This window comes from Paramormyrops kingsleyae, chromosome 16 (assembly GCF_048594095.1).
Source record: "Paramormyrops kingsleyae isolate MSU_618 chromosome 16, PKINGS_0.4, whole genome shotgun sequence".
Lineage (NCBI taxonomy): Eukaryota > Metazoa > Chordata > Actinopteri > Osteoglossiformes > Mormyridae > Paramormyrops > Paramormyrops kingsleyae.
In genome coordinates, this window is record NC_132812.1 from 9,823,269 (window position 1) to 9,849,385 (window position 26,117).

Here is a 26,117-nt window from a genome sequence, read left to right on the forward strand (position 1 = left end):
GGGAGGCTCTGTGGCTCAGTGCATTAGGACACTGTGCCTATGATCATGAGGTCACCGGTTCAGATCAAAGGGTCAGGAGAGTGATGTCACCATTGGGTCCCTGAGCAAGGCCCTTAACCCCAGTTGCTCCAGGAGCTGTCTACTCTTTCTTTCTTAATATATGTTGCTTTAGATAAAAACATCCACTTTATATATAATTGTCCTGCACACCACAACCCTCAGAAGAGCTGATCTCCACGGAAACTCAGATCACCGTGACGCTCCCATGCCAGGCGAGGACACGGCACGGCGTCTGGCGGCCGGACTGGCGTCGGCACTGCGGGAATTCACACTCGTTAAATGGAAGGATCTGTCATGTGGGTGACGGAGGCCCCCTGTCACTGCAGCGCAGGCCCAGGCACAGCAGATTCATCTCAGCAGCTTTTACCCGAAGCAGCTCCACATCATGGCAAGACGGCCCGCCCTGGCCGTCACAGAAACCACCACCACCACTTTGCTACATGCAAACGGGGGGCCGATCAAAGCCAGAACCCCCACCATTTAACATTACATCTGACCCCAGCAGCCATCAGAAGCTGAATTCCAGCAATAACACTAACACTCACCCAAACACTAACATTAACACTCACCCAAACACTAACACTCACCCAAACACTAACATTAACACTCACCCAAACACTAACACTCACCCAAACACTAACATTAACACTCACCCAAACACTAACACTCACCCAAACACTAACATTAACACTCACCCAAACACTAACACTCATCCAAACACTAACATTAACACTCACCCAAACACTAACATTAACACTCACCCAAACACTAACATTAACACTCACCCAAACACTAACATTAACACTCACCCAAACACTAACACTCACCCAAACACTAACATTAACACTCACCCAAACACTAACACTCATCCAAACACTAACATTAACACTCACCCAAACACTAACATTAACACTAACCCAAACACTAACACTCATCCAAACACTAACATTAACACTCACCCAAACACTAACATTAACACTCACCCAAACACTAACATTAACACTCACCCAAACACTAACACTCATCCAAACACTAACATTAACACTCACCCAAACACTAACACTCACCCAAACACTAACATTAACACTCACCCAAACACTAACACTCATCCAAACACTAACATTAACACTCACCCAAACACTAACACTCATCCAAACACTAACATTAACACTCACCCAAACACTAACACTCATCCAAACACTAACACTCATCCAAACATTAACACTCACCCAAACACTAACACTCATCCAAACACTAACACTCATCCAAACACTAACACTCACCCAAACACTAACACTCACCCAAACACTAACATTAACACTCACTCAAACACTAACACTAACACTCATCCAAACACCAGTCACATAATATGAACTGTGCAAATTAGGAGCGTAAATGTGAAGTGCAACTTCCAGCCATGTCTTTAGCCAACCTCCAGTCTTTAGTTTCTGTGATAGTTCACAGGAACATGGGCTGGGTACAGCAAGCAGACTGCCCTGAAATCAGAGGCTATCTGCAGAGACATCAGATAACCAGCTGCATCCACCTGAGGTCTGAACAAATGCAGTACAGGTCTTGGCTCCCTTACCCAGACAAAACACAATGGGTGGGGGGAGAGACAAGGGTCTGGATGTGTCTCTCAGAGAGCCCACCCCCCCCCCCCCCCCATCTGCACGAGCATCGCAGAGAAAAGGAATAACCTGTGGAATTCCTGAACGCAAGAGAGGTCAGGTGACAAACAGCTGGTGCTAGTGGTAGCAGCGGGTGACAAGACGGCAGCAGTGGTCTCGCAAGTGCTAGAGAAGATGAGGGCCACAAACACAACAGAAGCTAAAGGTCAGTCAGGACAGCATGTGATCTCCACCACCTGGAATGATCCTGCACCATGGACACGCCCTAAAAATGACAACGGCACGGCACACTCCACATCCAGATGTTAATCCAGTAATAATAAGTGATACCCCCAAGAAGGTCAGTATTTTAAATACAATAGATCAACATTCATTGCTATTTGGAAAACCCAGTGTTTAGGAGAACAATATTAATACAAATAATGTAAACATTTAATTATGCAGTAACTTAAAGATTCCTCTCAAAGTGCCAGTAAATGCAGAGTAAAACCACCTGCACCCCATCACTTCCGGTCCGGAAAATCCAGACATACGGAGACTTCATTTTCAAACCCCACCTATCGATTCTGCAGCCTTCTATCCCAGGATCCAGATCCCAGGGGAGCCTGGAGTCCATCTGAGGTGAGGCAGCACAGGCCACAAGGCAGGGGACCCGCTGGACGGGAATCCAGGCCGTCGCAGGTCACACACACAACACGTGCGCTTTAGAGACACCGTTTAGGCTGACTGCATGTCAAGGGAGACCCGCACAAGTGTGAGAGAGCAAGCAGACGCGCACAGGGCAGAAACAACATGCAGCTGTAACATCATACGCGATTTGCATATTATTGCATATGGCCTAAAATGCAAGAAGTTATTTTAAATGTTACAACTTGTTCCTATTATGTACTGTAAATAAACAGAAAAAAAGAAAAAGGGTTAGGTTAAACAGAACACTTACTGTACAATAAAAAGCTTTATAAGCGCATACTCATTGAGGGAGGTCGCCACGATGATAATTACTGTATTTCAGTAAGAGAGCCCATGATCAGACACCGAGGGGAAATTATGCACTGCTGCTGGTTACAAAAGGCCTGCATTCATCGTGTCCTCTGACATACATTAGTTCGACCCGCACACGCTAAATAACGCCTCATGACGAGGTACTGTATGAGTGTAGCCCAAACTGCAGAGCAGCTTTCATACTGCCTGTGACATGCTTTTTAAATTCATTATTAAATCTGGCCTGCAGATTGATCTTTAGTCTTCCACAGAAATGTATAAACGATGTAACGTCTATATCCTACTAATTAGTGGCAGCAGGCCCCCCCATCCTGCTGTCCCAGGACTGACGAGCATCCAGGGTTGCATAACCAGGAGCTGCCTGGCTGCGGTGCAACATAGCTTATCACTGAATGCAAGCTACCTGTTAGGAAGAATGTGCTGTTCAAACCCATCAGGAGTTGGACTTAATCCCATTTTGAAGCTGATCACGGAGTTCCTGTGGGGACAAACTCACTGGTGTGTAACGTATATTTAGGTGGCTTCACTGGACTTGGTCATTTTAGCATTAGGTTTCAACTTTCCAGCACACGATCACCCATAATCCTCAGGTTCGGCTAACATTCAGCTTCTGAATTTCCCTCCAAAACTCTGTCGCCAGTAAGATGGCTCACAAGTGCTTGCATGTGGAGGATTAACCTCAGCGAATCAGAGAAAGAGCTGCTCCTCACAGTCTCCAAAACCACTGGAGCGAGTCCAAAATTAAGCCTCCAAACCCAATTAACCCATGCCTAAACTCCGATGGGCTTTTTGACCAATGTAACGAACCAACATTTTGGTTACACCTTCAAGTAGCTTCCAAAAGCAATGCTGTATGACGTGTCTGCTGTCGCCTCCATCCCACCTGGGCCCCATCTGATAAACAGCAACTAAGTAGGGACATTTTTCAGCGGAACAATGGGTGAGAAAGATTAGCTGTGCAGCCAAGACACCTAGCTTAATCCTCAGGAAAACATTCATTCCACAGCTGCGGCAATACAGAGAATGCAGGATGTGGGGGAAGAGATTAACCTGAGGAATTAAGAAAGCACTCTCACTTTCACAGCAAGGGGGCACAGGTCGGGGGGGGGGGGGCAAAGGTTACAGACACCATAATGAGGGAGGGGTTTTTCATTTAAGAGTGACTAAGGCCCACTGTTTTGGATGAAAGAAAATGTTTCCTCATAGGTGGGTGAATAATCGCTTCCCCGCTCACCTATGCAAATGTCCCCAGTGGCTGCTTTTAGCAGCTGCTGCTCCATGCAAACAGGTCAAATGCCACAAACGAGAGCCAACAGAGACGTTTTCCGTAGGAACACGGGGATCAGCAGCAGTGCGGATCAGCAGCAGTGCGGAACAGCAGCAGTGCAAGCAGCTCGTCTGGCTACCGGCTGCCAAAGAGAGGCTGATCGTCAGAAGGCAAACAGCAATGGGCCCGGCGAGCTTCCCGCAAGTGCCGAGAGAGCTCCAAACGGCACGACGCACTCCCGTACGCACCCCCAGCTCACATTTCCAGAGAGCGAAAGCTGCCAAACTGTGCGTCGACAACCAAAAACAATGCCAGCAAAACAGAAACTTTACAGGAGCGTTTGGCCCCAATCAAACACAACTAGGCAGCACCAGAAACACACTGCATACGCTGCAATATAATAGGCCTATTGAGATAATTAAAGGCAAACAACAAGTACATAGCAAAGCAAGAGTATTTAGATGTATTTAGAATTTAGAGAAAGACTAAAAGGAAAAAGACTGAACTGCGGTCTGAGTATTGGCCAGCAGGTGGCGTGATGATTAGCATTTCAGACTCAGACAGGTATAGGGGTGCAGGCAAACTGACCGTGTCATTCTGTATAGTGCAGGGTCATGTACAAGGCTGAGGGATGGATGGATGGATGGAATCTCCCCATTAACTGTGTGAAGTGAGTAATGCAGTCAAATAGCTGTTCTTTTAAAATCATTCTATGGGGTTATACCTAATCTTGGCCAGTGGGTGGCGGTGTCCCATGTTTACAAGGTGGGCCTGTATCCCCATAGGCAGCCATGATATTCACATCACTCCACTTGCACTATTCATCTACATAGTCACACAATTCATTCACATAGTCCGGAAGGTACAATAACCAGACAGGTGGATAAGTGTTCAAATTCAGCAGCCCCCCTCTGGCACGGGGGAGGGGGGGTCAGGTCATCCACGTTTAAGGTGCATGGATCTACGGCCCAGTAACGTAGCATTCTGGCATCGCAGGGCCCAGTGAAGGGGCAAAACATGCCTGACATTACAAAGCAGCAGCAAGTTCCTCCTGAGAACAGAAGGAGTGTTTGCCTAATGCAACGTGAGAAGGTAAATCAGCAGGACAGCGTGGGGGAGGGTGCGAGAGCGAGCCCCCGGGGCGGCTGCCGGCGCTGGCCGGGTGCGTGAGAAGCCAGCATGCAGACGGCAGGAGAAACAGCCATCGGTCTGCAGCAGAGCTCAGGGGCTGAAGCTGATGCGGGAAAGTGCCAGGGGTTTAAGGTGAGGGAGCTTGGGGGAGGGGGGGAAGCAGAAAAATAAAGCAGGACAGGACTGGGATTAAAAATCAGCCCTGGACTTTAGCCTATACAGCCCCACCACACATACATGCGTATGACGAATTTTGCTGAGGCCTCCTGACCCACAATCCACCCCCTTTGCATGAATCAGCTTCTCATCCGGCTGCCGAGTTCACATAACAGAAAAGAACTTCGGTGAAAAAAGGAGGAAGATGGGACCCCCATGCCTGCATGAATAACATGCCACTTACTAATTACATCGCACTACACTGCACCATACCATATAATACTACACTATACTATACTACACTATATTACACTACACTACACCGCACTAAACTACACCATACTACACTATACTGCACCACAGTACATTACACTACCCTACACCATACTACACTACGCTACAACTGTTCAGCACATATGTAGAGCAACCCTTGAAGTTGTGGCCCATGTCCTTTTCCCTAAGCTGCTCAATAATTTACTTGAGCTTTTGAGCCCCCAAAGTCGCTGACAGACTTTCTGCATCACACTGGTGAGTGAGTTTCTCTGGAAAAGTGTCAGAATGTACAGAAGCTGTTGATGGCCAAACAGGACATGCGGCCACCGTATCCCCCCCGCCTGCCACAGAGCAGCGGGCGTGTGAAGGTGTCGCCTGTTTGAGGTCCACCAAGGAGCCCCACTAGATGAAATTCAAAGCCTACATTACATTATTCCCGTTCCCAGGTTGGGAGATTCACGCTTGTGGGAAAATGTTCTGAGGGCAGAAGGAAAAATAATTGGTTCAGAAAGATATCCAATTAGATTGCAGAGGACGTGGGTCCAAGCAACTGGAGTAGGGGGGACCAAGATATCTGATTGATTAGTCCCACCTCGTCTAGTTGCTTCTCCCCTCAGAACATTTTTGTGTAAGTAAAACTCCCATGAAAGAGATTTGCTTTGGGGAAAAAAATACAGAAAAGCAGCAAAAGGTTGAAGATGACTGTGGAGAAAGCCACGCCATACTACTGCTTCAGTGCTTAGTTACATGCTTTCATGTCACTCTTCATTAAAGCATCTCTTTCTTTTCTTGCTCTTAATACATGAATCTCCATTTCTCTCTCACTCTCTAAGACTGGGGTGTCATTTAGAGCTCCAGAGCTAAGCTGAGCTTCTTCTGACTGCCCCTCCAAGCATAGCCGTTTTTCCCTTAACCATCCTAGGGGGCGCTGTATGAGAAATCGCAGGTCAAACTGCAGACCTTGTTAAAGTCACACAATTATCAGTTTATTCTAAAACTCTTCTCCAGCAATATGATGCAAACATGCATTCTTACTGTGAAGGGCCATCAATAAATAAATAAAATAAAATAAATAAAATACATAAATAACTAAGATATTTGGTGGGGGGGGGGGATTCAGTGATGCTACAATCTAAGCCCCACCCCTAGGAGCCTTGCATCTTGCACCCCACTGCCCCCAAACACGTGGCACCTAACCAGCAGCCTAAAGTTTATTGCGCAAGACAGCCGGCAGCAGTGACCATGTCCAGAAGGTTGTGAGTTTGAATCCCATGGCCAGCACACATACATGCATATGACGAATTTTGCCTAGGCCTCCTGACCCACAATCCACCCCCTTCGTCTGAATCAGCTTCTCATCTGGTTGCCGAGTCCACATTCTCACAACAGAAAACAATTGCCACTGGGCCCTTGATCAAAGCCCTTAACCCCAACTGCTCCAACGACCCTGCCCTCTGACCCCAAGCCTTCGTCACTTTGGAAAAAAGCATCTATCCATAAGTACATGCAAATACTGCCATGTTTACTGACTGCATGCATGTGTAAGTGTACAGGGGCAGGTCTACCCAGCAGTCAAATTCACATTTATGCTGATAGACCTGATACCTGTCCTCTTTATCCAAGAAGCATTTGCATGTGCACCCCCCCCCCCCCCCCTCGTGTTCCTCTCAGTTACTGGACACACCATGTGAGGAGAGCCACTCTGAAATGTCACAGTGTTCCTGTGGCTAATCTACAAGGCCCGGCTGAATAGAAGCGCGGTGCAGATCCCAAAGCAAAGCACATACAGTCGAGGTGTCCTCGGCACCGGCGACGTCCATGGTTAGGGCCTTCGGAGATGCACACGCTCTTAATGAAGAATGAGTACATTAGCTGCTTAATGACAGATAGGAGCCTGGCTTTTTTTTTTTTTTTTTTTTTTTAAAAAACAGCTTTAAAAATAGGAGACTGTCACCTTCATGAGCAAACAATGCAGCGAATGAAGCATGTTTGTCCTCTGAAAATGACAGGAAGCAGGGCACCAACAGCTGGGCTTGTGGGCCTCAGTCACTGGTCACACCCCCAGCTCCCAGAATGCACCTTGCCAGAGATAAAGTTACACTCTGGTGCCTATAGGTATAGGAAACCATCTGTCTGTCTGTGTACACACAGCATACTCTGACAACATATTTTCCAAATGTACTCCATCATTAATATGTCAGATAACGGCAAGAAACCATCTGGGTTACAGTACACACGGAATCCCTTTTAAAATATTAATAAGTAGCACTACGCATTATTTTTCAAATGAGTCCCTGCAGCCGAGATGGAGCTGAAGGTTAACATTAAAACAACATGAGAGAGCAGACGAACACAGGCAGGCCTCCTTTAGAAAACGCCACGGAAACACATCCCAGCTGGATTTCCTCCAAATAGCGACTTAAGAAGGCAAATTGAGGAGTGATAGCCAAACAGGGCCGCGGTTGCTGCGGCAACGCGCAGCCGCATCCTCTGACTCTTATCTCTGATGCTGACGGGTCGGCTGGCGCAGCAGCAAGTAAAAAGCGAGGAGGACAGCGTCCAGCTCACGTGTCGATGTCGGCAAGGCACCTCAGGTAGATGTGAGGAACGTCACAGGCAAAACAGTCATTCACTTTTACTCAGGCATCTGACACACAACAACAACAACAACAACAACAACACAACGTACAGGCACATCACAGCAGTCAGGAGCAGAAGGTATTCTTACAAACACCAATACTCCCATCAAGGAATATTGGCACAAGGCTGTATGAATTTCAGTGCTCAGTTTTTACATAAAATATGGTAAGATAAACAATAATAGCACCATTGCTAGGGTAACGTGTATTAAATTGATGATAAAGAAACTCATTTAAAATAATGAAATATCCCTCTTACAACTGTTTCAGTTAAGACCAACAGAAGTATGTCAGCTTATCATTTCAGAATACACCACGCGCTCCTTCAGCTAGGCCCTTAACGCCCCCAAAATGTTCCGGGGGGGTCAGGTAAATGGCCTGCCCCTGCGCTCAGACCCCCAGCTTCACTCTCTTCTGTATACGTGTGTCTCAAAGGAGAGCATAAGGGGGTAAGAAGCATTTCAATGTACCTGTACTGGAGCAAACTGCAAAATAAAGCATGGTTTCACGTCGTTATGCAAGGTTACGCACCTGTTTCCATAAGAAGACGTCGGTCTCGTTGAGCTTCCATGAGACAGCCACGTGCACGGCTGAGAGCAGCACCCCAGTGATGACGGCGGCTCTCATTCTCACCGGCAGCAGCGTGTAAATGGTGTGGATGAAGAACACGGTCCACCATATCCCCTCCGAGGCACTGCGTGGCTCCACCAGCAAGACCCCGACCACTTGAACCACTAATACCACCAAGATGACGAGATAGCAGACGATCCACATGTGGTCCTGGTGGAACCCATTCCTGTTACATAATACCATGAGCAGGAGGATGAGGAGGATAGTCAGTGAGAAGACCACCACATAAGGCACGCGGGACGCTTTTCCAGCGCAGTGAAAGCCCAGCATTACCGCACACACCAGCACCAGAACGGCCATGAGCATCGTCAGGCTGCTCTGATTGAGCCGGAAAAAGTAGCGCTGGTAAAGTCTCTCCAGCTTCTCCGACTGGAACTTCTTGGACCTGAAGACCTGCATGACGTTGCTGCAGCAGGACACCATGGAGAAGTAGACCTCAGGCACCAGCTCCTCGTCACCTTTCCCCTTGGCTCTCCGGTCTTCCAAACCCAGCTCCACGGAGCGTGGCCTCACCTCCCCATCCACAAGCTTCGGGGAGGACCTGTTATTGTTCTGGCCCTCCTCCCCGTGCTCCTGCCACGCCGACTTAGACCTGAAGCTGACTCGGCTCACGGTGGTCGCGGGACGGCCAGGGTCCCGCTCCAGCTCATCCACATCCCTCCATCTGCTGCTGGCCCGGCCCAGCTTACGACTCAGAGTCCGGCTTGGGTAAGGGCACCCATTGACCATGGACTCAGACTCAGCCCAAGCTGACCTGTGTTCTGTGCCTTCTCGGGGCCCGGGGGGGGCCACGGCGGGGGGGCTTACGCTGTTCGACCGAGACATGATATGCAATTAAAATGTACCAAATAACAGCGATTAAACTAAATATGAGCGCAGGCGTGAGATCAGCTCCCGACAACTTCCCATCGCTTTACCAGCGTGTGTTTACCATCCTCTCACAAAAGTATCAGTCAGATAATATCAATTCCTGGGCTTGGTCAGGAATTTGCATACAGTCCATTATTTCCTAGAATAACGACATCCTAGAATGTATTACACGTGTCAATTAAATGTTTCCGTAAAAGCAACTTAATGAAACAACATTGTTACATTGAATCACCTTACTTGTTACATTTACTCATCTTACGCGAAACCAGGGAATAAGCGACATTAATTACACTGCAGCCAGAAAAGCGCCATTAATACATAAAAACGGACACGGGCGGGTTTCTCCCCGATCGCCGGCGGTCCTTCTGATTCAGTCCGCCGTGGTTTTTGATCAGCCTCCCCGGCGCTTCGTGTCCGCGGAGGTGCGGCGGGTCCGAGACCAAGGTACCGGCCTCACGGAGCACCGGGGACGCGCCTCCGCGCACCTGCGCGCCCCCGCAGCTCCGGGGGCGGGGGCGGGGGCGATGCCCGGCTAAGGAGACCTTACTGCCACCGGGAGAAGACGGCGCTTCGCGTTGCCGGATCCCGCTACAGACCGGGGGGGTCCTGATCACGGCCGCAGAGCCGGCCGCCTGGCGAGCTGTTTATCCATGATGTTTATCCATGTGCGATCACACCTTTAACGGTGACTCCTTCTGCAGCCAAAAAGGGAAAGACAGTCAGCGACAGTGATCCAAAACCTGAGTCTACAGCGCGATGTGCCGGCCGGCCCACTCCTGAAGCCCGCCCCGGATCGATAGGGCATCGCCTCCTCCACCGTCGGTGGTCTCAGCGCTCGCCATTCAACCAAGTTTGATTCCCCAATCCCGCCCTCCTCGCTTCTCATTGGATAAACTCCTTCACTTGCGAGCTCTCATTGGTTTTGGCGAGTGTCAGTAAAAGTCGCTGTCCTACTCGCTACACTCCGCTTAGTCGTCGCCCGGTTCTTGGGTCCGTAGCTGGACCAGGCCGATCGGCTGCTCTCAGGTCAAGACCTGTGGACGATGGACGCAGCCGTACTTTTAAATACATAGTTTCTGAACCCTCTAAGTACGTGGGACGAGCTGGAAACTGTTATAATGGTTGTGGACGAAAATGTTTTACCCCTTACACTTACGAAGAGAAACCGCAGTGGCGGATCTGTAGTTATTTGTGGTCAAAACATACAGCCCGGCTGTTTGTGCGGCGGTATCATGGTAGCCGGATCATTTTCAGTCAATGCAGGTTATCGTGCAATGAAAATGGCTGCATGTATTTCGGTCTCGCAGGTCATTATGTCGGCTGCTTTCCCACATTGAAGCTCTCCTGCCACCTGTTTGATTGAAACGAGGGGACGGGACAAGCCACGTTTAACGAGTACTCCTGGGGGACTTACAGCTACCAACAGATTTGGGATTTCAGGTCAATTGATTTTATGTAAACAATTCACATTCAACAAACAAGTCGATTGTTTTACTACGTTATTTTGAGATAATAAATCAAGGTACAATTAACATCTTATTATATTGCGAGCGCAATTTCAATGTGTAGGCTATATGTTATAAATGGGATGGCTTTAGTTTCTTTTGCGTGAGATATTCTCACCCTATTGCATAAATGCCCCTTTTGCCGCCAACACTTTTAATGAATGTTCAACAGGCTTCAAGACTGTACATATTGTGTTCATTATTTGGCCATGGTTTTAAAAAACGTTAATCAAATTCCTTTAATTCCTTTTAAAATGTCTCCATTTAGTTTTGTTAATTGCTTTCCAGAGTTTTCCATGAACACACGGTAAGATTCAGCTATACCTTGTGTAATCTCGTCGCTGACATTTTCAAAACTCTAAAAAAAGACACTATGGCAAACACTCAAATCATCTCTGATAGACCCCGCCCGTTAGACCCAGACATTTTAGAGTTAAAAATAAATTTAACACAAAAGACAAGTTGTCTATGCCTGGCTCTAAATAAGTAGCACCACATTATACCCGCTAAACATGATTCACAAGATGAAAAGTCAAAGCTGCTGAAAACACTTCAACCTTTGTCTGTGTCTAATTTCAGACTAAAAACATCACAATTAGATTTCAGTTGGTTCTCTGTGAAATTGTGTCACTGTGTGTCACTGGTATTTTTTTTAACGTTTGAGCAACTATACATCAAGCAGGAGCAGTGGTGAAGCCAGTCAGACACTGTGTGTTTATGCTTAGTTCTTCAGTGGTACATACGGGCCCATGCCACTAACACGGGCGCACTGGTTATTACCGTGGAAATCAATACACTGCATCAGGACAATTTTTGTGTTAGTATCACAAGGTTTTGCTTCTTCATAGCATATGGTTTTTGCAGCAATATTTTCTTGATGGCTTAATGAGATCACAAAGTTTTACCTGTTCAATATGTCTTTTTTTCATTTGACTTGGTTGGTAAAGGATATTCTAAGCACTACTGCTAATCCTACTCATCAGATGCGTTATTTCTGCATTTTGTGGACAAGAACCATGCCAAGCAGAAAAATAACGTGCGGCAGAGAGTACTGCTGCCATCGTGTGACCATGACTGGAATTTCCGGTTAGAACCCAGCACCCTGTTCTCATCTGTGTGTACAATTTTACTCTATGTACTTCTCTTCATTACTCATTTTTTACTTCAGTTTTACTTCATGTCTGTGTCCTCCTACAGATCAAGTGAAGAATCCTGTACTAATCAATGGATTAGCAACTGAGCAGACAGAGGTCAGCTTGATGATACACATTGCACCTGTTGGTGTGTTAATCTCCCTTCCAGTGACTCAGACTCACACGTCACCTTTTCACAGGCAAACACATGTACAGTATTTATACCACTCCTCACAAACAGTAGTCATAAAAGATTAAAAAGGATCTCAGTCATTTTGAGAAAAAAACTGCATCATTTCATGTGCTATATTCTGCTTATTTGGTTTATTTTACCACATACAAAAAATGCATATCATATTAGCAATGGATGAATGTAGTTCAATAGTGGTAATTCTATGGTCCATTATCAATTGTTGGATTCTCCACACTCAGCCAGTCAAGACTGTCCTCATTAGTATGCAAGTCATGAACGTCTCTGGGTTATCAGTAGTAGCTTACACTAATCACAGCCAACGAGGACTCTGTTCAAATCAGCCCATAGGTTTCTGGCCAAAGTCCTGGTAGGCTAAACAAGTCTCACCTTTGGCACTGCAGCATGAAGGGTTCCACGCTGGATCCGGATACCGAATGTGACCAAGAACAGGGCAGAAATAAGAGTAATATGAAAAAGCACTTTTATTCCCATGTTCAGCGTTTATTGGAAATATATATTGGTTGTATTACTTGATATACAAAGTATAGTCACATGTTCTTAAGGAAATGGTCCCATGCAAAACTGGACTGAAAAGCCCAATATTGTTTTACATTCAGGTTTTCCAGCTAATGTCACACAGGGAAGCAGAGGGCAAAAGGGTCTGTTTTCATCTGCATGCAGCATTACATGGCACTGCACTGGCGTTTTTTAAATGCATTCCTGTTTTGGTCACAATCCATGCCCATGCTGATCGTCGTGTATGCATGGCGGTCTCTGAGAGAAGAGCAGAGGGGGGCATGTGGGTGGCAACGTTATGCACTGAGAAATCACCATCTTTCAAACTGCAGAACTGGGAGCTGGCTGAGAAAGGACACTAGTAGTAGTAGAGGGAACTTTTTTTTTTTTTTTAAGTGAAAAAGGAGCACATTATCAGGATTACAAACAAGAAGCTCATTCCAGAAAGATAAAAATCATAAAAAGACTTTGTAAAAGCTCATATGAAAGGATTATTTAACAGCTTGCAGGATGTCGGAATACTCAAGATGGTAACAAATTACTTTTGATACATTGATGTAGTGCACTGCCCACAGGGCCGCACAGCAAAGGCAGACGGACGCAGCCGGTTCTGCTCGAGCGACACCCCTAGACGGCTACGCCCACTGAGGATGACCGGGGCCCCGTCAAAAGTCAGCAGCAGAACGCAACTCTGAGTTTATCAATGGGTATGCCAAAGGAAATGACATTCCAGACATGTCTAGTGTTTGAAAAGAATAGTGGACAAGATTAAGAATCTTAATTTAAAAATGAATCAAATTCTTCACACAGATTTTCTGTATGCATGGTAAAATTCTATGACTTCTACATGTTAGACATAACTGACCAAACCAACTATGAAACTGACATTATCCAACCAGTATGCACACCATTACTGACATTCCAACTACAAACAAAACAAAACAATGCAACTATGCACAAAATAATTCACATGCCTACAGCAGTCATGTTACCCAGCATCTAATTTGAAGGGGATCTTTACCCATACAATGGTTTAGAGTGTTTTTTATTATTTTTTTTAGGAGATTGAAAAAACAAGTGGAAGCCCAATGGGATTCAGAGGGAATGACACGTGCAGGTCACAGTTTCAATGCATTCACTCATTGCCCATGAGCAATTCGGGTTCATTTTTTATTTTTAACACAGTATGTAGAACAGAGGAATGTTGCTTTTAATTAGGTGTCCTGAGAGCAGTTAACTCAATCAACTCATCACCCAGAGAGTCAAAATGACCGTTGGTGTCACTGGTTTAATATTCTACACAGTTAGCATTAGGACGCCAGGGTGTCTGCATTCACTTTTTGGAAAATGCACGTTTATGATAAATTTACTACAAACACATTGACTATTTGGAAAATTTATGTAGTAAAATCGGTGATCACTTGGGCGAGGAGGTGGGCTCTCCTTGGTGAGGAGGCCTTTTTATTGGCCGGGCCGACGTTCACAAGCTTGTCCTCCTTCTCTGGATTGGGCCATTCTGGGTGGGCTACTCTTCCTTGCTGGACCCCTCTGTGTGACCCAGCACCTTCTTTCTCTGCCGCAGCATGTGGAAATAGAGCTGAGGGAAAACTGGGAGGGAAATGGGGGCTGTTACAGCACGAGGATCTATCTCAGAGGGACCCAGCATAGCACAGTCTAGTACATTTTTAGGTAGGGAAATGTCACATCAGCTAAAAGCCACCGTCCTGGATGTCCCCCGCGTTACTCCTACATGCATGTTAATGAATCGAACCCGTTGCTGTCCTTCGATATTCGTATTGTGCTCGGTGTAAAACTGTAGGGACATCAAACAGGAAACTATCTGTGTGAGTTGCATGCATTACAACGGCGCCAAAAGCTCAGAAAGGCCTTCAGGTAGATTTCACCAACTTACTGGGAATGTAGGAGATCATGGTGAGGATGAGGAAGGTGTAGTAGTCAAAGGAGAAGTTGTACTTGTTTGGCAGGGTGACGGAATAGAGGCCAGTCTTCTGGACGAAGGGCAGGGCAGCATAAATGGTCAGCAGCTCCCCCGCCACCCCCATGGGGTACAGCACAATGAAGAGGGTGTACCTGGGCACCGGCACACACATACGCAACTCCTCAGTAACACGAAACACGGCTGCAGTGCATGCACCGGCACACCTGGGTTAGCAGACAACAGAGGCATCAGGGACCCATGTTCAGTAATGGTGTCGTATTCACATTTCTCGCTCTGGGGAAAATTGCAGAAATGAGCTTTATGCAGGTTCAGAGCCAGAGCCCTCAACAGTAAATCCTTCATAGCCCCTCAAAATTGAATGATTGAATGAATGGGCCCAGAGAAGTGGCATGAGTATCTTTTAACCCCTATCAAAGTCTTCAGTATATGCGCATATATCATCTACACTGTACTGTGGATGTGTTCAAAACAATGTCCCAGAATTTATGCCTATACCAGCTCTGACAGCAGCATGCTGGTCACTGGGGAGACGCTGGGCAGCCTGGTGAGAGGAAACTCTCTGCATATAAGTGTACGATTTGTCACAACGAGCCATGGGAAAGTCCAGCTTTCGGAGACCCAGTTTTTGTAGTTAAGGAGATGGTTGTGATTTTGGAGACACTAATCAGCAGGGATTGAAATACAGCTTTGTAAAAGCTGCCTAGTGCAGGGATTTCCCCCTTTAGGTCATAGATGTAGGAATAATATTTCATAAATCATCACATTGCAATATTTAGGTGACCTATGGCTATGAATATAAAATTTCATCACCACTAGAATATGGTTTCCTTTGTACTTCATTCTCATCAAACCAAATTTTCCCTGAACAGTGCAAAAGCCACAGAAAGTCATGCAATTCTCCATGCTAAACTGGAGCTACATCTTTAACCAATGACTACAGGTAACACTGGATGGAACCAATTAGTATGAATCAGACACATTCACTCCAGCAGAGCATGCAGACAACTCCTACAATGTCCTCAGTTAAGTCTGTTTCCCAATGAACGCGGCACAAAAAAAAAAGAAAAAAAAAAGACATGAACTTGCAAAATATTTGGATGCGAATTTGACGGATCAAAAACTTTCACAGAGAAATACCAAAAAAAAACCTGTGACTAGCGGCATTGCCGATTTTCTTTGTTTCTTCTAAAAAGAAAAAGGCTACGATACATGCAATTCTAAAAAAAGCATACACTTTAAAATGAGCATTTCAGCATGTACTTCAGGATTGATTTAATACTGAAAACATGGAAGCAATTTCTATTATCAGTTAATATCCGTTTTTTTACCTTGTAATTTAAATGTCTATATTATTAAAAGAAGCAGGATATGAGCTACTATTGGACAGGGCACCCCTAAGTGGGAGGAATGGGAAAGTAGCCCAGACATTATTGGAAAAAAAGGAAAGTTCGATCCACCCACAACCCCCCAAATCAGCATTTTTTTTAATTTATCGTCTGGCACTGAATATCAGGATCTGGGATACCAGCCTTGGATCTAATCTAAATCAGATCCAAAAGAAAAATCAGTGGCATTTTTCCATCACTACATGCTACTGTTGTTGACCAAATGAAAGGTTTTCAAAAAAAAAAGAAAACAAATCACACGTAAAAACAATAAAATAAAATAAAGACTGATCATGACAATGCGACCATGTATGAAAGCCTTAGAAATACAGAAATATGTTTCAGAATGGACTGTGTGAAAAGGCCTCAACAGTGAACATGTGCCATCTGTTAAAATGTAAATTCATGCTTAATTATATTTAACCTTACAGATGCTCACATACAGTACAAGAGAGAAGGCAGTGTTTTAAGGAGCAGTGGCGTGAGCGCCTCATCATTCGCTACCTAGGAAGGAGGCCAAAACACATCCCACAGGTCCCTGGGTACCAAGCCACTTGTTGCTATGGCATCACCACATGCTCCATGTCAGGTTACGAGGTTACATCAGGACGTACACCCCTGCTGAAGCTCTAACGAAGCTATTTAGAGATCCATACAACAAAATTAGCCGGGACCCCAACCCCCTACCCACCTGCTTGATGAATTTTAAATTGGCAAGATTTCAAAATGCTGGAATAGTGCTGCTTAAAAAAAAAAAAACCATATACCTAGGCATGATGTCTGGACAGCATGAAAAATGAGATATGCAGGTAACTCCGACCCCCCTCATACAGCTGCTCACTATAATTACTACAAAAAACAACAACGATTCTTCCTCTCTTTTCGTCGTTGACGACTCATCTGTGAAAGTCCACACTGCCACCTACTGAAAATACTTAATCAATCATCTTGCACATCTTGCACGGTTGACGCAGCCAACCTCTGATGACGAAATTTATGTGAAGCTCCTCGTCCGCAACCGAAAGCGCACTTGACAACGGTCGTGCTGACTCGTTTCCGTTTTTTTTTTTTTTTTTTTTTTTTACACATAACACACAATCAACATAGTTTTAAACATCATCACTCTGCATGGACTTTATTATGTACAGCAACTTGGATCCCCATAGCGACCATGCAGCTTGCCATCTGCCGTGCAGGCATCGCAGGAAGAAGCGCATAGAGGATGCAGGGCTGCCATTCTTCACAGGCGCATCAACACACTGCCACTGATGGTAGCATGTTACTGGCAGATGTTCAGTCAGACAAGAAAAAGGACAAACTCATGGTGAGGATCACAGCTCAGAGTGATATCAGGAACTGCTGCGTTGCTGCTTTCATGAGATGTGGCTGGATGCAACTGTACCAAATGCGGGCGTATACTCTGCTAGGATTCAGTCTATCACCAGGACAGAGCACTGGACTTTAGTAAGCGTAGGGCTGGTGAAGTATACTTTATGGAAAACACTTATTAGGAAAACGATGTTACAGCTGTGGTTAGACACTGCTCCCTGCACACTGGACTAGTAACTACAGTGCCAGTGAAGTCTGGGCACGCCAAGCCACCCACAAAGGAGAGTGATAGAGTGTCGCATCACATGACCTGACCACTGGGCCTAAACCCAGTAGAGATGGTTTTGGAGAGTTCGATCAGAATGAAGAAAAAGCAGCCAATGAGGGCTGAACATATATGTGGGACCTTCAGAACAGCTGGAAAAGCATCCCAGGAGGCCACCTTAAGCTGGTGTAGAGGAGACAGCAGGATCAGCCAGTGCCTGGAGCAGCTGGGATTAACCGTCTGGGGATGAGCGCATCGTCGGCGATGCAGCATATTTTTTGCGTCTATTTCAGTTTATATTTCGCTTAAATCTTTATGTAAAATCATAAAAAAAAACGCTGACTAAATCCATAATCTGTCTTCTTTTCAAATGTCTATTGTCGAAAGCATTAAAGTATTTAAAACTTAGGTTAAAATCAGCAAAAAAGTAAACCATGTCACCTTAACTTTGTTTTACCTGCATCGGGGGTGTGTAGTACCGCCCTCACCTTGAAGATCGCTATTCGCATTCTAAATAACCGCATTACCGCGTATTCAAGTCGCATTCACACGGTAATTTGATGAACAACGCAATGGGGAAACGCGATCCAGATACAGCCCCATCAGCGCCATAAAAGGGGGGGGGGGGAGGATGTGGCCAGGTGTGAATGGCTCATGCATACACATGAGAGCTCCTACATATTCAATGGAAGGAGACCAGAAATAGTGACATGAGTTAGGCTTTTCTTATTTATCCAACTGAATGTTGCAACTGCACCATTTAGTCATCTTCATGTACCCAAGACTTTGGTGATCAGATATCTGGGATCAAAACAAACTGGCACCATTGCTTACTATGAACTTTCATAATGTTTCTGCAAGTGTTCGACTGCATTTTGCAATGTCTATACCTTTGAAGTCAGATTACAAACTTAACATAAATCTGACAATTTACAATATACATTAAAATTAAGATGAGTGTAATGCCAAGACAAATATATAAGAAATAATTTGCCATGAATTAAGTTTATGATATTGAATGAAATGTGTGACCATGCCCCAGTCAGTGAAAGGGTCTTCCCTACCCCAAGACCCCAGAGGTTAAGGGCCTCACATTCCACCTCAGGCAGATAAATTTTACACATTGGACAAACTGTATGGGGCTATTAAACTGGAGAATTCATACCCACATGCTGCCTTCACTGTTGTGGGAACCTCTACAGAAATTTGGCCTAAATTTTATCAACAAAGTTCCCATCCATGGTAATCAGACACTGTAAAGGACAGTTACAGTCACCTCACCCAGCAAGCCTTTGGGAAAGCTTCTTAAGCGGGATAAAACCGTTATCAGGGCAGTTCAGCAATGTAATGTAGATTCTATCAGCAGACTCCAGGATTGCTTAGAATCAGACTGACACGTATTACAGGACGCAACCGATGGTCTCATCAACAAATACACAGATGCTGTCATACACCTGTAAATGCGTGGAGGATGTGGTTCCAAAAATCAAAGTTCAATCATTTGCATATCAGAAGCCCTGCGTAAACTATGCCTTTCATGCCAAATCGAGGGCGGAGACGAGCGCCAATAACTCTGGAGACCCAGAAGCGTATAGGAAAGTCAAACATGACCTTCAGCAGACTGATCGGGTGGCCAAATGAAAATGCAGGAAGGTGGGGTCCAATTACCATGACTGCTACCTCAGGCAAATGTGGTACAGTTTACAGTCAATAACGGATTATGAAAGAAGGGAAATCGAAATGGAAGGGAAGTATGCCTCAAGAGTCAAACCCCTTTCTAATGTCGCTTTGAGGAAAGCAACTTCAGTATGACCCAGGTCAGTTCCTCACACATCATAACAGAGTCTGAGATGAGCAGAACCTTCAAAAGTCAGAAAAAGTAAAGCACTGGGTCCGGATGGCAAACACGGCCGTCCAGAGAGACGCTCTCCCTAAGCTGGTCCACGATGCCCACTTGTTACAAGAAGTCCACCATTATACCCGGGTCCTGTTGCACTGACATCTATGGTCATGAAGCGCCTTGAACATTTAGTCATATCACACATCTGCTCTTCTCTTTCTACAACCTTGGACCCAGTGACCCAATGATGCCATTGCTATGACAATACATACTGCTCCAATACACTTGTTCAGGATCAACACATACATGAGGATACTCTTATAGATCAGTTCGGCATTCAACTCAATCATTCTTGCCCAGCTCACCTGTAAACTACAGACTCTAGGGATGAGCAATGGACTCCATCTGGATATTGGACTTTGACAAGTATCTCTCAGGTAGAGTTAGTGACTGCACCACATCGACGGGATTCCTGAGCACTAGCACACCACAGGGGTGCATCCTCAGCCCCCTCTTTTACTCCATGGCCTAGGGTTGCAAAGGGCTGGAAAATTTCTGGAAATTTTCCTGAAACTTTCCGTTCCATGGGAAGTTAAGCTGGGGAATTTTGGAAATATTCCACATTAGAAACTTTCCATGGGAATTAACGGGAAAGTATGGGAATTAACAAGAATATTCCTAGAATTTTGCAACCCTACCATGGCCACACACGACTGTACTGCTGAGCATGCCTCTGAAGTTACTGCTACATTTGCTGATAAACATCCCAGGCCTCATCACCAAAGGCAATGAGAGAGCAAACCTGTGCCTCATCACAGTGGTACCAGGAAAACAATCTCTGCCTCAACACCAGCAAAACAAAGGAGATGATCGTGGACTTTAGAAAGTTGCAAGGAGGGTTGCACGCCCCAATATACATTGACAAAGCTGACGTAGAAAGAAGTTTTAAGCACCGCAGTACACGTATCACCGATGCCCTACCCAGGTCCAATGTAGCAGTCAAATATGCACTCCAGAGGCTCTATTTTATGCATAAACTGAACTACAACATGCCTCCTCACCAGTTTCTACAAATGCATCACAGAGAGCATCTCTGGAATGGCAGTTGCACCATCCAAAGCCGCAAGGTCCTGTATTTTATACAGGTGCACAGTCATAAATTGAGAAATGAGTGAAACTGTGAGGACTGCAGAGCAGAACATAGGCTCCAAACTCCCAGCCCTGCAGGACATCTAGCACACACGCTGTGTGAGAAAAGCCCACAGAATCACGGACTGTTTCCACCCAGCACACAGGACGTTCTGCAAGCTTCCATCTGGTCGGTGGCACCGCAGCATTAGGTCACAGACTAAAAGGCTTAAAAACAGATTTGCACAGGCCATCGGACTGAAATTCCATGTAGCCAGGTTATAATAATTGCTGCTGCTCAAATATGCGTCAATTCTTTTTTTGTTTGTACACTGCATATTACATCTACTGTCCATTGAATATCTGTTGTGAAGTATTCACTGACTTTGCAACTTGTTCGTTGATTGTTGGGATTGGGGGCACTTTAGACATTTCATATTTTTTTTTTTATTTAAAATTTTGTGTATGTCTATATTCCAGCCATGTTCAAACAACCCTTCTCATAAGCACTGCAGTGCTTGGCTGAATCTGTTCATAATGCACATGACAAATAAAGGACTTTAACAATGCAAGATGTTGGGAGGAGGACCGATGGCTGCCTCACCTCGCCCACTTAATGAGATAGGGCAGATGGTTGAGAAGGCTGAACGTGTAGAAGGAGTAGCGGATGATCTCCGTTATGGTCCAGGCCACAACAAACAGCAGCACGCTGTCTTCGTTCTGAACCTGGCAGAGGGAAGCAGCAGGAGAGGGAGCTCAAGCTGAGAGTCAGGAAGCTCAGAACAGGTTAGTGGACACCATGCACTGCAGGCAGCGACCGCTACACTCCACACGCAGCATGGAAGGACACGACCTCTGTGGCCGATGCAAAAAAAAAAAAATTAAAAAAATCAAGAGCACCGTCACTGCACCAACTGCATCGGCAGGCAGAAATGTTAACGGGAATACGGCCAGTCAGATGGTCAGTTAGGCCACACCCATGACCACATTATTCAGTGCACGCTCTCAGATACCCGCGGAAAACTTACAGATGGCGGACTTCAGCGAATTGTCCTGTCTGGGATGAATGAACAAAACCTCATTTGTCGCAATACTGCAGTATAGGGGCACAGTTTTCTCCCACAGCACACTGACGACTTCAGATGATGGGAAGACTGACACGGACTCTCACGACTTCTAAGAAGATGGAGATCATTCAGAAGGTGGGCAAGGACGTACCTCCCTCACACTGTGTGTCACCGCCCAGGTGAGGAACACTCTAGACATCACCTGGAAGCCCGTCAGGACCACGGAGGAGGGAACGATTCCTGTATGCAGAGGAAGTACGGATGGGAGAAGGAAACAGCAAGTAGGACAGGGTCAGGTACTCATTAGATAGCGGGGGAAATGCTGACAGGCATTGATGTTCATTTCTCACTTTTATTAGACTGACAACATGGCAATTAATTCAATAAATAAATATGAACAAGAATGTACTGGCTATTACAAGAATGCCTTATTCTGTTATACGGCTCAGTGAAAAATTAAGAGACCACTCTATACTTTTAAAAAATCTGCATTTTTAAATCCGGGTTTAGTCCTGGTTCTGCTGGCAGAAGTCTACACTGCATAGCAGGCTGCTTTCAGGTTCAAAGTTTCTATGACAGCAGTACACGAGAACAAGGTGAAGCAGGAGACACTGGCGATAACCAAAAACCAGCCTGGCAGAGAGCAGAAGCGACTTTCTAATGTCAGAGATGACCATCAATTTATCCAGCAATGCCTCATAAATCGGGGGATGACCTCAAGTGACCTTCAAAAAGAATGGGATACATTAAGTGGTGTGAAGTGCACTGCTAGGACATTTCATAACAGGCTCCTAGAAGCAGGACTGAAGATCCATAAAGCAAAGAAGCAGCCCTTCATCAATAAGAAGCTGAAGTGAGCCAGGCTGGAGTTTACAAAAAAATGTATATTTTATACAGGTGCACAGTCATAAACTGAGAAATGAGTGAAACTGAAAATTTTGCTGTGGTCTCAATTTTTTCAACAGCTGTATTTAATTGCACCTAATCAACCCTCGTGTCATTATAATAATAATAATAATAATAATAATAATAATATCAGGACTGTGCCATCTATGAAAGCCGAGGTCACGAGCAGGTGGCACTATGAGGTGATGGAACACACTTATTTTTTCAATAAATCTTGGTCTCTGGCTTCCTTCAAGTTGTAGTTATGTTGACTCAAACTCGGTTCACAGAGAACAGAATAAAAAGAGCCTAACTGGGTTAATGGTTATAGAGATTTGCATTTACTCCAGTTCCTGCTCTTTAAAGTTAAATTTTACAACTTGCAAGCTGCTACACTTAAGTGTGACATTATTACTACTGAAAGAGATAAAATCATTGTAGTATAATAAAAATAATGAGGGGAGGAAAATGGAGCAGCGAGTTGCTTTTTCAAGTCAGCTGAACTACATCTGGAGAGCAGTTTCCAGTGCTGGGACCCGCGAGTGCTGGGAGAAGGGCAGCAGTACAGCTCAGCTCCCATTACGCATTTTCTGGGTCCCTTTGGGTTAAATCATCCACTTTCAAACCGTCACTCCTCCTGTCAGTATCTATCTGCCGGGCTTGCTGATAACACCTGACATGATCATCAGGCGGCAGTGACCTCCAGCGAGCTGGCAGGATATGGAGGGTCCCTGCCCTGCCTTGGCTTCAAACTACTGATGACGAAAGTGTGGACTGTGAAACATACACGATGAAGACATCAGTCCTATCATGACAGGGCAAACAGTGTCAGAACAGTATTACTACCCTAAGCCTGAACGACAAAAAAAAAAAAAGAGAGAGAGCTGGCTAAGAGTGGCTTTTTTGTTAAAATGCAAGGACAACTTACCTACACCGCAATGTAATATCTGGTGGGGATAAAGAGCCAAATACGCTTATGTTAGAACATTTTTAAAGTGTAACGACACACAGTCTTAAGCATAAAAAAGTGAACAGCCTACATAAACAGCAAAAACACTTTTAGACTGAATCCAGAGGTTAACACCAGCTGCCAAAACAACTCTACATACTTGACTAGCTACATTTCCTTACAGCATTGTCTTTAAAACTGAGTAGTTAATTCCCAAGGCAGTTGAAATAACTGATGGAAACAGTGAATGGCATGTTCATCAGTAAACACCATGCAGACACTGCACAGAAGCACTGTCGGTACGAGTCCAAGAGCACCCATATTAGCAGCTGGGTCACGTGAGCACACACACACATGGTGCACACACAAAGCCAGTCAGAGCTCTAGATACCAGATGCCATCTCTGACTCTGCCAGGTCAAAAATCTCACTTGCGCCCCCTTACACTCACCTCCAGGATTGCACCAGTTTGAAAGAACTTCAGCGGCTTCTCTATGGAGTAATATAGGCCATGGTAGCTGCCTTTGGCCAAATATGCCCGCACCAGGCCCACTGCGATGACAAGCCACCTGAAATGGAGAATCCAGGATCAAAATCACCTGCAGATCTTATTCACAAACACCACTTTCTTCATTACGGTTCAGTACCATTGCAAATACAAGGCTGTAGAATTTTAATCAGTGATGTTTAATTTTTGTATTAAACACAGGAAGTGTGAATACTAGATTTGATTCAAATAAAGCAATACAGTAAGAAATATAGAATGCATTTCCCTTATCCATTATAATCCTTTCTATGCAGAAAGATTTAGAAATCTCATTTATTATATTCTGTACTGTAGCCAAGAATCACTCTAAGTACACTTCGGCATGACCTACCGTGAAATTGCATGAGTGAAAATAAACGAAATCATTATGTATACAACAATCTTAATCCCAGTTTAAGACAGGCATTTATACTTCATAAATGCAGACCCGCATAACAGGTAGTAAAGCTAAACAAGCCCAACTTCCCCCTGCTCCTGTGTTTGCGAAATATACTGAAATTTGAAGTTAAACTAAAAGGTAGTGAACAGGGAAGCGTATTTTGGGTCTCCCCTTAGTACCGTGTGAGCCTTACGACTAACCATAAACCCGAGCCTAACTAGCTGCGCAGGTACTCATAATCCAGAGCCTATAGCTAGCATGCGATCGAGCTGATCGAGCTCTAACTGAAGATAAACAAAGAAAAAGCCCGCTACAGAATATAAACCTGTCTTTACGGCGACGAGCGGATGTAATGAAGGGCAGCGGGTTCCCTGCGTGTGTCCGAGTGAAGAGCACTGCGCGCCCGGCCGTACGCTGCCCCTCAGCCTGCCGGGGATCCCTGACGGACCGGTCGGTTATGCAGGAGTGCGGGCTGTAACGCCGCTCCGTATCACAGGGCCAACAAACTAATCTAAACCTGCACTACAGCTAACATGCAGCAGCTAGAAGGGGGAAAACAGGAGTGAGACGTTCACACGCACAAATACACACATATGCATATGTTTATATACATATATGTACACGCCTGCATGGACACGGGAGAAGCACGACAGCCGACGGGCGAGGCGGCTCGCGACAGTCCGCGCGCTCTCCGTGCCACCGCGCCTGCACATCGCCATAAAGTCCATTTACATACCCGGCGGTCATAACCACATTATAAATGACCAAGTAGACCGTGGCCAGCGCCCCAGGCCCCTTCCTCCGCCGCTGGCTCAAGTCGTTGTGCGCTGTTTTGCTGCTTCCCAGGGAGTGCGCTGCCATGACTGAAGCCGCCGGCTGTCGCTCCGCTCCCGGACTCTCCGCCGGCCTCCGAGAGGGCGAACAGCGACATCTGTAGAGCTCGGCGGCCACACCTCTAACGGAAGAGGGCGTAAGCTGGCTGGCTGGCTGGCGGTGCGCCGGAGTGCGGTGGCCGTTGTGCGGAAAGGGTTAAAGTGCCACAGCCCGAACCGTGATTCGGTAAAGCTAAATAGTTATCTGTCCAATAAAGCAGAAGAACTTACTAACCCATGCCCGATAATATCAAATCAAAGTGACAGTGATCACATATGAGGATAAATGCGAGGCGTGTTTCGCTGATTTTGAAATTGCAACGAAAGTATTATATTTAACTTAAATTCACAGCAACAGGTATGAAACACGCAGCTCACAGCAAATGCAAAATTAGTAAAGTACAATTCTGACATTTCCTCTAACACCTTGCAATTCTGCAGTTCAGCACCCCTCCTGCAGATGGCAGTCTCATGGCCGCAGTGAGTTTTAAAGGACCCGAAAGGTG

The 26,117-nt window shown here is 45.6% G+C and overlaps 2 protein-coding genes across 4 annotated transcripts in view; both read right to left on the reverse strand.

Moving 5' to 3' along the window:
- adcy5 (adenylate cyclase 5) overlaps positions 1-10,504 on the reverse strand; it is a 63,189-nt gene extending 52,685 nt beyond the window's left edge. For all 3 annotated transcript variants that reach the window (XM_023826954.2, XM_023826953.2, XM_023826951.2), the window contains exon 1: positions 8,691-10,504. In XM_023826954.2, coding sequence (XP_023682722.1) covers positions 8,691-9,614 — 924 coding nt within the window. In that variant the 5' untranslated portion in view covers positions 9,615-10,504. The remainder of the gene's footprint in view (positions 1-8,690) is intronic.
- A 2,450-nt stretch (positions 10,505-12,954) lies between these two features.
- On the reverse strand, positions 12,955-26,043 carry hacd2 (3-hydroxyacyl-CoA dehydratase 2). Its single transcript, XM_023826945.2, has 7 exons — positions 25,476-26,043; positions 24,265-24,382; positions 23,794-23,812; positions 22,132-22,220; positions 21,518-21,639; positions 14,919-15,097; positions 12,955-14,614 (listed from the first exon to the last, which is right to left on the reverse strand). The coding sequence occupies exons 1-7, from the start codon at positions 25,598-25,600 to the stop codon at positions 14,532-14,534; spliced, it is 735 nt and encodes a 244-aa protein (XP_023682713.1). The 5' UTR covers positions 25,601-26,043; the 3' UTR covers positions 12,955-14,531.
- Between the last annotated feature and the right edge of the window lie 74 nt (positions 26,044-26,117).